This window comes from Labrus mixtus, chromosome 6 (assembly GCF_963584025.1).
Source record: "Labrus mixtus chromosome 6, fLabMix1.1, whole genome shotgun sequence".
Taxonomy (NCBI): domain Eukaryota; kingdom Metazoa; phylum Chordata; class Actinopteri; order Labriformes; family Labridae; genus Labrus; species Labrus mixtus.
Window position 1 is genome coordinate 17875564 of NC_083617.1, and position 14612 is coordinate 17890175.

General features: G+C 39.2%; 2 protein-coding genes across 2 annotated transcripts; both read left to right on the forward strand.

Moving 5' to 3' along the window:
- Positions 1-228: 228 nt before the first annotated feature.
- LOC132975626 (homeobox protein Hox-D4b-like) lies at positions 229-4543 on the forward strand. Its single transcript, XM_061040317.1, has 2 exons — positions 229-2689; positions 3402-4543. The coding sequence occupies exons 1-2, from the start codon at positions 2263-2265 to the stop codon at positions 3743-3745; spliced, it is 771 nt and encodes a 256-aa protein (XP_060896300.1). The 5' UTR covers positions 229-2262; the 3' UTR covers positions 3746-4543.
- Positions 4544-6917: 2374 nt separating this feature from the next.
- mtx2 (metaxin 2) lies at positions 6918-12875 on the forward strand. The gene is made up of 10 exons (XM_061040318.1): positions 6918-7076; positions 8460-8507; positions 8632-8678; positions 9414-9486; positions 10117-10193; positions 10303-10395; positions 10742-10780; positions 10881-11006; positions 11153-11229; positions 11786-12875. Exons 1-10 carry the CDS (start codon positions 7037-7039, stop codon positions 11943-11945), a joined length of 780 nt encoding a protein of 259 aa, XP_060896301.1. The 5' UTR covers positions 6918-7036; the 3' UTR covers positions 11946-12875.
- The last annotated feature ends 1737 nt before the right edge of the window (positions 12876-14612 follow it).

The following is a 14612-nucleotide window of genomic DNA, read 5'->3' on the forward strand; positions in this document are numbered from 1 at the left end:
GGGAAGTTTGGCCATACACTGTTGTTTTCATGCAAAATTGAGCTGGATGGTTTGCACACAGTGAGTTATACAATGTGATTACTCCTCTGGATCTAATTTCACAGTAGCAATAAGATCTGCTCAATTGAGTCTTGATTAAGAAATCTAAAACAGATATGTGGTGGCAGCTAAAAAGCACTGCAGTAAAGTCAACCCAAAAACAAAATAGCTTGATTTGGTATTCATAAACAATCTGTGAGTTTTTGCTGATACTTGAAGCCTAACAACAGTGATGAGGTTGCTTATGCAGGCCTCACTGATACAGGGCTAAAGTTTTTGTTTAGATGAATAAATGTGTTTTTTTTTTTCAATCGTGCAGTATGTTACTTAATTTCTAAACTGAATATTTATACACTTTTAAGGCTAAACCCCACCTTTGTGATGACGTTTTCTTTTTTAAATGCAAACACTGGATCCTGAATGAACACTTCCCATCACATAAAAACGTCTTAGTGCTTTTCTTAATGGCTTCTCTGTGGACATACGGAAGGGACTGAGTCACCACCTATATTTCATGTTTAAATACCTGTGATGGCACTAATCCACCACTGCCAATGACACAAAGGGAATAATTTATTCAAGTAGGCCTAGTCATAAAAAGTGAAATTTAGCCATTTTATTGCCTGTCTGGTAGCTTATCAGTCATTTCAGTCATTTACTATGAGCGATTCTGCACAAATGACTCATTAGATCAGATAGATTAAGCCCATATAACCTTTAGTCAGCCATGTTAAAATCGTATAACCCATTACACCCTCTGCATGAGCTCCCATTAATGCCTCTGGCAGCCCAGCAAAAAAAAAAACCCTCTCTCACTCTTCTCTCCATCCCTTTATCAGAGTATTTAGTACCATTATATTAGGCATGAGAAACAACACGTAGCAGGTCATAATAAATTGCCTAGGTTTTTGGCAGAGCATCAGAGTTTTAGCATCCTTAGAGAGAGAGCTGCAGCCAAGGAAGAAATCCTTGTGAAATCCTGAAGGATAAATAGTACGCAGCCCTGGCGTTTGTGACTCACTCTTTTTTTGGTAGGCTACAAAAACGATATTACCCCACCTGCTTTCAGAAGAAAAAAAAGCATCCTCATTATACGTCTTATTCTTCGTGTGAGGGCTTGTATTTAGCATATTCTTACTCGGGATTTTGGTAATTTGCTTTCATTTTTCAGCCTTGTCGCATCTCTCTCTCTCTCCTTCAGCGTGCATTGGCATCATTTTTTAAGTTAAGCGATGCATTTTTTTTTCCTCTATTCTTTCAGAAGACGAGTTTGTGATGATGGTGGTGAACGGGACACCTCGAGCTGACCCTTTCACCAAACAAAGCCAGCTACTAGTCACTGTCTGGGACTCTTTTATCCCATTCTTTTTGTTAGAGGCCCTTTCTGACCGGTCATGTTTTGTTGTCCATCCTTTTGACCCGCCACACAAGGCCAAATACGGCCCGAGCCATCGCTCAATATGGGCCAGATTAATTTTTCAGCTCCGGCCATCTGTGTGGGGGTAAAAGTCATTCAGCCAAAAGTCATAAATCTACAGTCCTGGGTACGCTTTCAATAGGTGCTGTGTGTGGGAGCGGGCGGGGAGGGGGACGATTAGATAGATATCTAATCCCGTCTCTAATGCTGATAGATAGATAGATAGATAGATAGATAGATAGATAGATAGATAGATAGATAGATAGATAGATAGATAGATAGATAGATGGATGGATGGATAGATAGATAGATAGATGGATGGATGGATGGATAGATAGATAGATAGATAGATAGATAGATAGATAGATAGATAGATAGATAGATAGATAGAGAGAGAGAGAGAGAGAGAGAGAGATAGCTGAAAAGAAAATTAATCTCAAAATAGACTAAGACTTAAATGTGTCAAATTTAATTGAAGGGATAATGAGACATAAGGGTGTTATTAGAGGATTTTAAACGTTGTTTTTTTCCCCACAATCATCTGTTCTTTACTATTTTCCACGCCAGCAAATCTTCATTAGACCCATAATGAACATTTTTTTCCCTCAAATTATCCCATTACGTCGGACATAAACAACTCAAAGTACCGCCTCTTATTGGCTGTGCGCAGGGTCACGTGACCCGCGCGGCCGTCCGTCTATTTGACAGCCGCAGGATGGCTTGATGCCAGAGGGGGAAAAAGAGACAGAGAGAGGGGAGAGAAAGAAAAATTAGTATTCTCCTACCAACCTCGCTATAAATCAATCATGGAGTCCTACGTGGTGAGCTGTAAATATGCTGAGCCGCAGTTCCCGCCTTGTGAAGAAGATTACAGTAATTTTAGTGACCAAGGGGGGTATTACAACAACCCTCAGGACAGTGGTACTTATGGAAGGGGCTACCAGTCCATGCAGCCCCCTCCACCTCCATACACAGCACAACAAACAGGCTATCAACATTCTTTGCAGGGACAACACCGGGAGGATGGAGAGGAGCACGCGCAGCACCAAGCTGCGTCTTTCCCTGGCTACAGGGAGACAGAAGCGCCCGGTAAGGAGAGGTTCCCCGTTGGTGACCTGCAGTGGATGACCTGTACAAAGCCCGCTCAGGTGCAGAGGAAGACGACCTGCCAGGGGAAAGACAAGCCGCCTGTTGTTGTGTATCCGTGGATGAAGAAGGTGCATGTCGCCCATGGTGAGAAGGCTCGATGATTTAAATCCCCTATCTGTGCTTCACATTCTATGTATTTCATTCTCCATCATCTCGGTTTGCCTGATTCTAATTTTTGTTTCCAGTATTCTAGTCTATTTTCTTTCTTTTCTTTCTTTCTTTCTTTCCATTTGTGAGTAGAGATTTTGTGTTGTCGAGTTATTTATGATCTCAGTGAGAGTCAGAGAGAATTACAACCCCTATAAAGTTTTATGGCCCTGCCACAGCGTGCGTGCTTTTGTGTGTGTGTGTGTGTGTGTGTGTGTGTGTGTGTGTGTGTGTGTGTGTGTGTGTGTGTGTGTGTGTGTGTGCGTTTGTGTTTGTGTGTGTGTGTGTGTGTGTGTGTGTGTGTGTGTGTGTTCGCGCGTGAATTGGTGTGCAACGCTGCTGCAGAACAAAAAGTAAACCGTTTCTTGGACGTCTACCCGGTCAACCACAAATGACCTAAAGAAAGCACTACATAAGCTACTACCTCATAATATTTTCAGAAGTAAAGTTTATTTAATATTTAAATCACTCTTCCAGGCCTCCTAAATCTTATTTAGCTTACATTTATTTTGTTAAAGCCTTCTTAAATAGAAGTCTTATCATTAGGCAAAATGTTAGGTTATATATCAATTACAAAAGCTGATCTACTTGTCCTTTCTTTTTTTTATGTTTATCTTATTATTATTATTTTTTTTTTTTTTAAATACAGTTAATCCTAACCACCTGGGACCGGAACCAAAGCGTTTACGGACGGCGTATACCCGCCAGCAGGTTCTGGAGCTCGAGAAGGAGTTCCACTTCAGCCGGTACCTCACGCGCCGCCGTCGCGTCGAGGTGGCCCACGCGCTCTGCCTGTCCGAGCGGCAGGTGAAGGTTTGGTTCCAGAACCGGCGCATGCGCTGGAAGAAAGACAACAAGCTACCGAACACCAAAGGAAAGAACAAGAACAAGAAAACGACTGACGACAACAACAACAACAACAACAACAACAATAACAAGAACAAGAACAGTAACAGCAGCGACAGTAACGTAAAGGCGGTGATAACGGTGTGAACACAGGATGGTGGGCATAGTGGACGCCGTGTTAGCACCTTCACTTTCCAAACTGAGACTACAGAGTGACTTTAGTGAACTGAAATATCTATGAACTGCTTTAAAATGACAGGTTCTCTATTTGCAGGCCTATATGGATTATAGGCCTATTTCGTTAACCACGTTTATGGCTTTGTAATCAATATCCTGACATGACAATTTAATTCATAAAAGGTCCTATTTTTAGGGTAAACTTCTCTTTTGGAAATGGTCAGGCATATCTCTGGTAAAATGAAGGTGTTACATTTTTCGCCCTCCGATGTTAGAGGCGCTTGTTGACGATAAGTTGCATCCACGGTGAGAGACCGTGTCTTTGTCTTTGGAGAAAACAGGGTTTTTATTTCTACAGGGTAAACATAATACAGGGTTTTATAATAGCGACCTAGAGGATGAAATTGCTTAATTTATGAATGTGCACATTACCAAATGTTGTGACCACAAACTGGCGCTTAAAGGGGCAAGAATAGGCATTTTAAATTGCTCGCAGGTCGACTTAAAGGTTGAAAATCAATTTCAAGCATTTATTTTGTACCTAAGGGAGTATACATGCATATTAGAAGGATGAATAGCCATATCGTGCAGATTTTTTTTATATCTCCAAAGATGAATGAACCTTTAGAAAATAAATAATATAGGGTAAAAGTTCTATGCTTTGAGAAAAAAAGAAATAGCCAAATTGGAGGTTTGAATGCACGACGCTGACTGTAAATACAGCTTTTTTTTTTTCTCAGGGTTACAGGGTTTTGACAGATAGAACTTCGTTCATCATTTGATTTAGTAGGCCTACCGAAAAAAACAAAGCAAAATGCTTTTTCAAAAATGTTTTCTTTGATTCCAGTTTAATATGCTATCGATTTTTTTTATACAGCCTATATGTCAGTACTTAGCCTATTTGTATTATTTAGAAGCGTATTTTATTCTTTGTAGCAAGAATCATCTCTGCTCGTTTTTTATGCTTTCATTTTTGAAAAAAAAGAAAAAGTCAAAAGAAAAAACTTAGTTTAAGAATTTTTTAGGTGGAAATGTTTTGATACTTAAAAATAAAAAATGTTAAAACTGCAAAGAACCGCTTATTCTTATTCCTTTTCTCATGCTTATCACCCCCCCTCTCTCTCTCTCTCTCTCTCTCTCTCTCTCTCTCACACACACACACACACACACACACACACACACACACACACACGCACGCACACACTCACACACACACACACACACACACACACACACACACACACACACGCACAAACACACACACACACACACACACACACACACACACACACACACACACACACACACACACACACTGGAGTGGCGGGTTGTAGAGAGAGACGTATAAATGGGACGCGTCCTAAGACAAAGCTTAATTGATGAATGAAAACAGTCACAATTTCATCGCGAGCCTTTTTGCAAAAGAAAAATATGATGTCCTCACTTCCAATATGTAAATTTATGTTTAAAAATATTTGATGATTCTCTGTACCATTCACGATTCAGTTCAGTGAAGCCTCAGTCCACAAAGGATAAGTCAAGACAAATATCCAGTCCGTGGTGATTCTTAACAGAAGCTTGTTAATATGAATATATTTTGACCACTGGGGGGATTTTAAATGTACTCCGAAATAGTCGCTGGATAAAGGGGGTTATCCTTAACGTTCAATCATTACAGTTTCATTTTTATTTGCCAAGACAAAGACATCGTGTAGTCAAATAATTCTCAGTGGTGGAGGCAAAATATTCTTCACTAAAGGGGCTGCTGGATTAGCGTATGTATGTTTTATTGTGTCACATGAACGTAAAGCGTCAGTAAAAGTGCAACATTTGACACCATTGAAATACATTTATGTAAAAACAAAGCACAGATTAGCTTTTAGCACCCCGATATGGTTACAAAATATCCATTTACAACGCGAGCGTTTTTACGCGTCGTTTACGCACGGCGCAGGGACGACATGTCCTACTTAAGGTGAACCAGATCATCCTTCTCTGTCTTGGTGTGTTTGTGTGTGTCAAAATGTGTGTGATTATGAGGTGGGTTGTAAGGGAAATGAGAGGCAATAATCGGTGGCTTCCGGTCGAGACGCGGTTAAATGTGCAGGAAGAGGCTGACATGGAATATCTATCATGTGCAGGAGATCCACCACAGAGCCGATCAGTCAGGCCAATAACAGCCCAAATATTGACTGAAAAACAAAAAAAGTCTCGGTGGTCTGATACAAGAGACAGTTGCCAAACACACTGCACTTATTTACTGGTATTGTTTTCAAGGACTTCAATAGGCAAAATACTTTACACTTATATAATCCAGGGGGTTGATAGTTGATTGGCTAGGTTTTTTCAAAATGCTCTTGAAATATATACAATGTATATATTTTTACAAATGTCCATTGCATATGGTCATTTAATCCACTCTACTTGACAGTCTTTCTTTCTTTCTCAGAGGATCAGATTATAGGCTACTTTCAGACTGTACTTTTTACGGTCTATTTGTAACCTCATAATGTCTGAGGTGTACGCTTTTGAGCTTGGTGCACGTCGTTGTGAGTCCGGCTTCTTAATATCGCACCAACCTGCCATTTTGAGATGCGACTGTGGTGAAGCAGTGACGCCCCCGGCTGGCCGTACAAGCTACTGCAGCTCTCTTTCAGATTTGAGTCAAACAACTTAATATTTTCTCAGGAAGAACAGGCGAAAGGATCATATTCTTAAAACGTTTACATCTCATTGATTTACACCATTTATTGAATTCGGCATACCTTTTTAATTGATTATAGCCACACAAAAAAAACACACATCAGTAGGAAATTATGCAAACAAAACTGCAATTCCCATGCCTGTTTGCAAGTGTAAGGCTGATTAAAACTTCAATGTAAAGCTTACATCATTCAAAGCATTGTGTGTTGACTTCATCATGGTGTGTTTCTCTTATTATGTTAACCTTTTAAACGTGTACAAATTGTCGACACACAACGAAATGTATTACCTTCTGCACTTTATACCACTCGACATTTAGCTTATTATTATTGTTAGTTGGAAGAGATATTAAAAAAAGAAAGGCTAGTAACTGCAGCTGACTGATGCGAAGCGGAACAAAAAAAAGTCAGAGTTACCGATACTCCTCGGCGGACAATAAGCGACGGACCAGCTGGTGACTACAGAAACAGCGCTTGCCCTTAAGCTCTGCATGTACAAGAATTGTCCTTGTCTTTCATTGCGATTAATATTTAACGATACGGATTCAACACCTTCACAATGTCGCTTGCGGCGGAGGCTTTCGTGTCGCAGATGGCAGGTGATGTGTGAATATTAAGCTTCTGTCATCGTCCAGAAGTTAGCTTTAGCCCTGCTACTGTTTTCATTATGTAGCCTTTCAGGTTGTTTTGTTTACAGGAATAGGTCATGACTGTTTAACAAAGTAGTGCTGTTTAATTATATTTGTTAAATATGGTTGTTCTGGTTCACGTTGTGTGTCTAATTCATGAAAGGTGAAGGTAAGACGAGTATTGTTGTTGTTGTAACACACCAATGAAAGGGCAGCACATTCAACTGCGAACAATTCAGGTGGATTCTCGTCGATGTCAGCTCATAGTTGGATCCTAAAAACATTTCTTTCTCACATGAAGTGCGTCTAAAGTCAACCATGGACGTAAGAGCCATTGGCCAGTCACTTCTTCTTCTTCTTCGCTTAAGCCCGAGTGCTTTCCCTCGCTGGTCTTTTAAGTGCTGCCTCTGGTGGCCGGGAGAGGTTTTGCAACTAAAATGTTATGTCAAACTATTGTTTTTTTATTTTTTATTAGATGACTTCCAGCCGGCAGGGGCAGCAGTGAGCCAAGTGTGTCCGTGAAGAAAATGCGATACATTATCAATTAATCAATCAAACTGTATTTATATGACACCTTTCAGACAAATTAAAGTGCTTAACAAGAGTGCAGAAAAGTTATTGACAAAAAGTAGTTTTTATTTTTATTTTTTATTTTTATTAGGTGCAATAAAGTGACAAACTGGTGATATACAAATGAGGCACAAAAAAAACAAACAGACAAGGTCAGGACAACGACTCCAAAATACAGTAAAAAATAAATAAGTAGTTTATAAAATGATAATTGATAAAATCATTGAGAGACTAATGCACACCAATAAGAATTAAAAAAATATATATATGTATAAAAATAAAATACGACACATAAAAGCAACAAGGTATTAAAATAAATACATAATGTCACCTTTGAGTTTCCATGAGCCGTGTGGAGTTTAATCAAACGCAACAAAACAACATGATTGTAAATCTTCTACTGCCAATGAATACACATTGATGCAAAAACTCTTGAACAGTTTTCTTTAAGTTAAACACATTTTGAAGGACTTTCTGTTTTCACCATTTGTCTAAATATATTAACATGTAATGTCTCAAATGGTTTCACAGTCAAGCTCAGCTAAACATTGAGAAATGCAGTACAGGGATGTGTCTGTCAGCATATTGTTAGTTAGACATAGTGAAAGAAACATTGATATATTGACATTTTTTGCACAATTAAAAATAATACATATATATACATATGTACGGTATGTATACCCACAAGAAACATACAATTTATTGAAGCCAATTGTTCACATTGATAACTGTGTCTTTCTGTGTTTTTTGTGAACTATATGTCTCTGTATTTGACATTGACAGCTGCTGAGCCATGGCCTGAAACTGCAACCTTATACCAACCGCTGAAGGGTAAGTCAGAAATCTGTAATGGAGAAACAATATGAATTGCGACCATGTAGGCACGAGTGTGGTTTTTTAAAAACACTTTCTTTCTTTCTTTCTTTCTTTCTTTCTTTCTTTCTTTCCTTCTCAGAGGATCAGATTCTACTTTCAGACTGCGCCTCAACTCTTGCTGTTCAGGTGAACTTTTGTTTTTTTGTGCAATTATAGACCCTACGCTGGCTTTTGTGTGTAATTGCAACAGATATCCTGATTGGAATTTGAAAAAAATAAAAATAAAATAAAAGATTTACTTTTGGGCTTTTCGTGCCTTTAATGGAGAGATAGGACTGATGATAGAGCTGGAAATCAGGGAGAGAGAGAGAGTGGGGAATGACATGCGGGAAAGGAGCCACAGCCTGGATCCAAACCTTGGCCTCCCACTTGGAGAACTATAGTCTCCATTCATGGGGCACGCGCACTAACCACTGCGCCACCAGCGCCCCAATTTGATTCACTTTTAGTGGAAATGATTAAATTCAACATTTTTTTTCTTTTACTAATAAAAGTAAAAATAATAAATGAATGACAGTGCTCGAGGCCTGTACCAAAAATCCACATTTTCTTCCATTTGAAGAAAAAAAAAACAGGTTTAAGCTTCTCTTTAACGCTATGATTCTTTAAGAGCATATGCTATTAAGATATCCTGTCACCTGAATAAAAAATGTAGCTTTTGTGATTTTGATATCACACTTTGACATGTAGAGATTTAGATTAAAGAACCTTTAGATTAAATGTGCTGCCTTAGCGTCTTCATATTTCCATACTGTTTTTTAAAACCTATTTAAAATATGACCTAAAGATGAACAGATCATCAACTATCAGTGTTGTGTTTTTCAGCTCAAACTGACCGTGTCCGTTTTCTATGTATTACAGGCCTACCTCAGGATGTGCGGTCTGCCCGTACATGTGGTCTGCAAAGCAAATGCTGAATACATGTCACCTTCTGGTCAGTACACAATCTGCTGCTCAGTATTGCTGCATTGTCCTCTTGTGCTGTGAATCCCAGCATGTGTCCATCTCAACAAAAAAAACTCAAGAATATTAACTTTGTGTCACTAAATTCATAATTGTGTATCCGACTGCTGTTTCCATCTGTTTGATATATGCAGCACCTTACAATCCTTCTTCCAAAAGGCCCCTTTATAAACAAATACTTTCCACAATTACAACCAGAAGTTGAAAAAGCTGTGTTTATCACAGTGTTTAAGTTTGGTACTTTCTGGCTGTGCTTTGCAGCCGACATTACAGAATAAGCTAGGAAACAAACATGACACTTCTTTATCTGCTGGTTGTTTAATGATGCAGCGTCGAAACATAGACGTCTGTGTAGGTTCTCAGTCATCCAGGTCATGGTAAATTTGACGCTTGATCCAAAAGGCAACTGGACTTGGATGAAGATTTTGAATCATTTCAAGATTTTCAACCAACTCCAGTTACCTTTGGATCAAACTTGGGATAAAAAATAAAGTTGTTTTTCACTAAATAAGACTCAAGGTACCTCTCACTGCTGAGCTCTGGGTTTTACAGCATCTATCCCCTTTCTCTCTCTTTCTTTGTGTTTTTGTCCCTTTTGTAGGTAAGATTCCTTTCATCCATGTCGGGAACCAAGTGGTGTCAGAACTGGGACCCATTGTGCAATTCACCAAAGCTAAGGTGTGTATCACACATGAAATACATAAAGATATTTATGTAAGGAAACCACTTGTGGTTTTCTAGAAAAGTGGGATTGAAATGAAAATGTAGTTTGTTTTTGTTTTCTCAGGGTCATTCTCTGAGCGACGGCCTAGATGATGTACAGCGAGCTGAAATGAAAGCTTACATGGAGCTGGTCAACAACATGCTGCTTACTGCTGAGGTACTTACAGACAAACATTCACTGCTAGCTAACAGAAGCCACAGAGCTGAACCAATATCCTGCTCATAGAATCACTTTTTAATCAATCAATCGATCTTTATTCGTAAAGCGCCAATTCATAACAAAATGTTATTTCCAGACACTTTACAAAGAGCAGGTAAAAGACCTTACTATTCTTATATTATCTACGAAGACATTAATCCATCATGAGCACTAAGCAACATGTAGCAAAGTCACAGTGGGAAGGAATAACTTCCTTTAAACAAAACCAGACTCATGTTGAACATTAATCTTCTGAAACTGTGTTGGGCTTATTTTGTCTTCACCTTCCCTGTCCTCTCTGCAGTTGTACATCCAGTGGTGTGACGACGCTACAGCTGCTGAGGTGTGTATACTTGGCTTTAGATTTAGGGTTAGGGTTAGGGTTAGTGAAAGTGAAAAGATTGGGCAGTAGGTTTTCATTGACTTTGTGTTTCTTTGTGTAGATCTCCCGTCCGAGGTACAGCAGTCCGTACTCGTGGCCGCTCTGCAAATTCCTCTCCTATCAGAAGCAGTGGGAGGTCCGCAGGAAGATGAACGCCATCGGCTGGGGAGGGAAAACCTTGGAGCAGGTTGGAGTTTATTTATGATATCTCAAATGCTTCCCATTAGTTTTCACGCTAACAAAGATATTACTTATTCTTTCGCTGGCTCACAAAGTATTGACATGATTGACAAAAACATGCTTAAATTCTATTTGTCCTCGGGTGTGTTTTAGGTTTATGAAGATGTGAGTCAGTGCTGCCAGGCTCTCTCCCAACGGCTGGGAACACAACCGTATTTCTTTAATAAACAGTAAGTATTCCTCTATGTGAATGTCTGTCTTTCATAGCAGATAAATAACATGGCATAATTAAGGTTGTACAGTGGTATACTTCTATAAGTCAGCAGCATGCTGCTGATTCTACTCTGACCTTATACATAGTGGTACAAGCACAAAGAAAGACGTTTTTCCAAGCACTTGATGGCTTTTCTTTAGCACCACCTTGTGGTGTTACGTTATAATAATCTCCCAATCATCATATGGTATAAAAAAAATCAACCAAACCGTTTTCTTATGTACTTCATGTTTATTCTTTAACCTTCAGTTCTGACCTTTTTACAGCTGATTGAAAGTTATTTCTGAAACGATTGATGGATGAAAGGAAATTTCCAAGTATTAGCAGATAAGCTAATGCCTGCAGTTTAAGACTGTATAATATGTTAAATATAATGAATGAGTAGCATGTTGGATAGAAACAAACATTTTGCGCTTAAATCATAGCTTAGAAATTAGAAGCATGAAACTAAAAATCTGTAGTTGATTTTAATATAGAGAAACTCATCGTGTGTGTGTGTGTGTGTGTTGCAGGCCTACAGAGCTGGATGCATTAGTATTTGGTCACCTCTTCACGATCCTGACCACCAGACTGACCAGCACCGAGCTAGCAGAGAGGATCAAGAGCTATAGCAACCTACTGTCCTTTTGCAGACGCATTGAACAGACCTACTTTGAAGACAAGAGCTCATGAAGAGAAAAAAACCCTCTCTGTCACTTTCTGTACATTCTGCTCCCCCCCCCCCCCCCCCCCCCATTCCTTCTCTGTAGCACTGAGAAGCCAAAATTTGTTTATATTCACACATCTGTCCCTTTGTGATTCTTGCGGTCCTCTTCCCCTCTTTCCCTTTGTGCTTGTTAATTGTTGCATGCTGCTGATAGGAGTCAAGTAGGGACAGTATTTTAAAAAGATAGTAGGATGTGTCCACCACGCTTGATTAAATACACCAGGGCAGAAGTTCAGTACCTTATCCGTATACCCATCCAAAAAGACTTTCTTGAGTTAAATGGACTAGAAAAGAAAAAGCGAATTTGCTAGTAGGTCAGAACTGTTATTACTGAACTGACAGCCATCATACAAGTTTTCAACAGACCATGGAGCCTTTACCTTTCCAGAATTATGGGAATTGAATGGAAATGTATATGATAAGTAAATAAGTAATGCAACTCTGACCGGTAATTGACGGTCAGATTTAAAGGCATTTCAGCAGGGTGGAAGTTAAGAAGTTATTTATATGCTGTTATTTTTCTGTTTGCAATACATTACAGAGGATTTCTGTTTACTCTGACTTGCATCATGGTGCATGTTCTAAAACCCACACACTCTCAGGGTGGGTATGGATTTTCTCCGCTGTGTGACATTGCTGCCTTTCAGAAGGCAGGACTCCATTTGAACCAGGCTTGAAGAAAAATGGCACACTTTTTATGTCTTTATGCTTTCAGGAACTCCATAAGCTTGTAAGAAATCTTCGGTAGGTGTCGGCTAGACTTGTAAAAAAAAAAAAAAGAAAAATCAATGAATATTGACTAAAGAGGATGTGACTTATTCCTTAGTTTTTCCACCATTGTTTTCTTTGTGTGAATTAAAAGTGCCTACAAAATAAAACTCATCAAATGAAAACTATGGAGTTTCTTGAGTTTCCTTCCCCAAGTATAGAGATTGTGGATCTTTGTTTTGTAATCGCCATATGAATAAAATCAAAAGTTAAAAAAAATCACCTTAACCCCAAATTAGAAAAAGTTGCCAATAGTTAAAAACACAGATTATATGTAATATATGAACCAGTTCGCTTGCCCACATCCATCTCTGCAACACCTGATGGTTTGCCTGGAACACTAAGGGGTGTAAGACCGCCTACTTCTTCACACCGGAATCAAAACTTGGAAGGAGGACATACAGGCTTCTGAATTGTTGTTAGAGAAGCGAGTACTTCACCATAGAATATTTCCTTAATGTCTGATAATATAGTAAAGTTATTTTATGATTTAATTCAGTACATATCGTACATATTGGACCTTTTAAAAGAAGCAAATGCACGGTTGAAGTCTATGAGAACACTTCTTGACACCAATTTCTTTTAGGCCTGATGGGTTGTTGAGTCCACAGACAGCCTGTGTACTTCTGCCTCCAGGTCCCAGACAGGCTCAATGATAATGTCTGATCACCTCTGATTGCCCTGCAGTTCAGCAGTGTGTGTGTGTGTGTGTGTGTGTGTGTGTGTGTGTGTGTGTGTGTGTGTGTGTGTGTGTGTGTGTGACAAACAGGACGAGGGTCTGTCTTCCAGGTTTCCTGTGAGGTCAGACTGTGACCTCTGAACTTCCTGGAGTTGTGACATCATGAGTGATGACCTGCACAGCGAGAAGTCAGAAAGCTGGGGGACATACAGACAAATAAACAAGAAGACCGAAAGGTACATCTAAATGAAGCAGGAGATATATGTGGATTCTTAGACAATACCCAAAATCTATATCAATTTATCATTAAAGCTCGGGTGAGTTTTTAGCTTGTTATGACACAGAGTATAATGTTTCTAAATGCTACAGAATGCTATTGCCAGGGCTAGCACACTGTAAACAGGAGATTTCTATACAGTACATATTCCATGTCAAGATTCTCGATATGTGGGGCATTTGACTTTGTCCTCATCAACCGGGACTGAAAGGTCCTCATAGAGGCTTTAAATGTCATTAAGTTTGTTTTTTTAAACTATAGCTTGAGCAATACATCACAGTTAAGGTATCTTTTTGTGTGTATCATATGATAAGAATGGGTTAAGTAGGCTACAGATATTGTGGAGATATTTTCAGATATAGTCAGTGTTGCTTCAATGTATGCTGGTGTGAGTTTATTGCAGTCGTGGGGGCGTTTAGTTGAGCTTTACTTTACTTCAACTGAAATTCATCAGAGCAAAGTCTTACTCACACTATTACCATGAGTGAGAAAAACGTTTATAACCCAGCTCCAAGAAAAGAAAGAGAAGACTAGACATGGTGGGTAAAGAGAGGTAGAGAGTGAGGGTAGCTCAGTGCGAGCACAGCTTCATCTCCGTAGAGGAGAGAGAGAGAGAGAGGGGCAGAGGGAGAGAGCGACTGCAGCCCTGCACTCGTAGAGCAGACAATGTCTTTCTTTGCCTCACCTGTGTTTTATTTCACCCTCACAGCTGTCTGAGCAGCTCTTTGTTGATGAATTAGAAAAATGTATACCTTGAAAGATTAACTTAAATATATAACATTATAATTACTCATGCATTTAAGTAAAAAGCCTGACTTTACTGTTGTGGTTTGATGAAAAAGAGCTGAATGTTTGTTTGTATAAGAGGCTTTCTCCTCCATGGATTCATCTTTTTTTCTACATTTATTT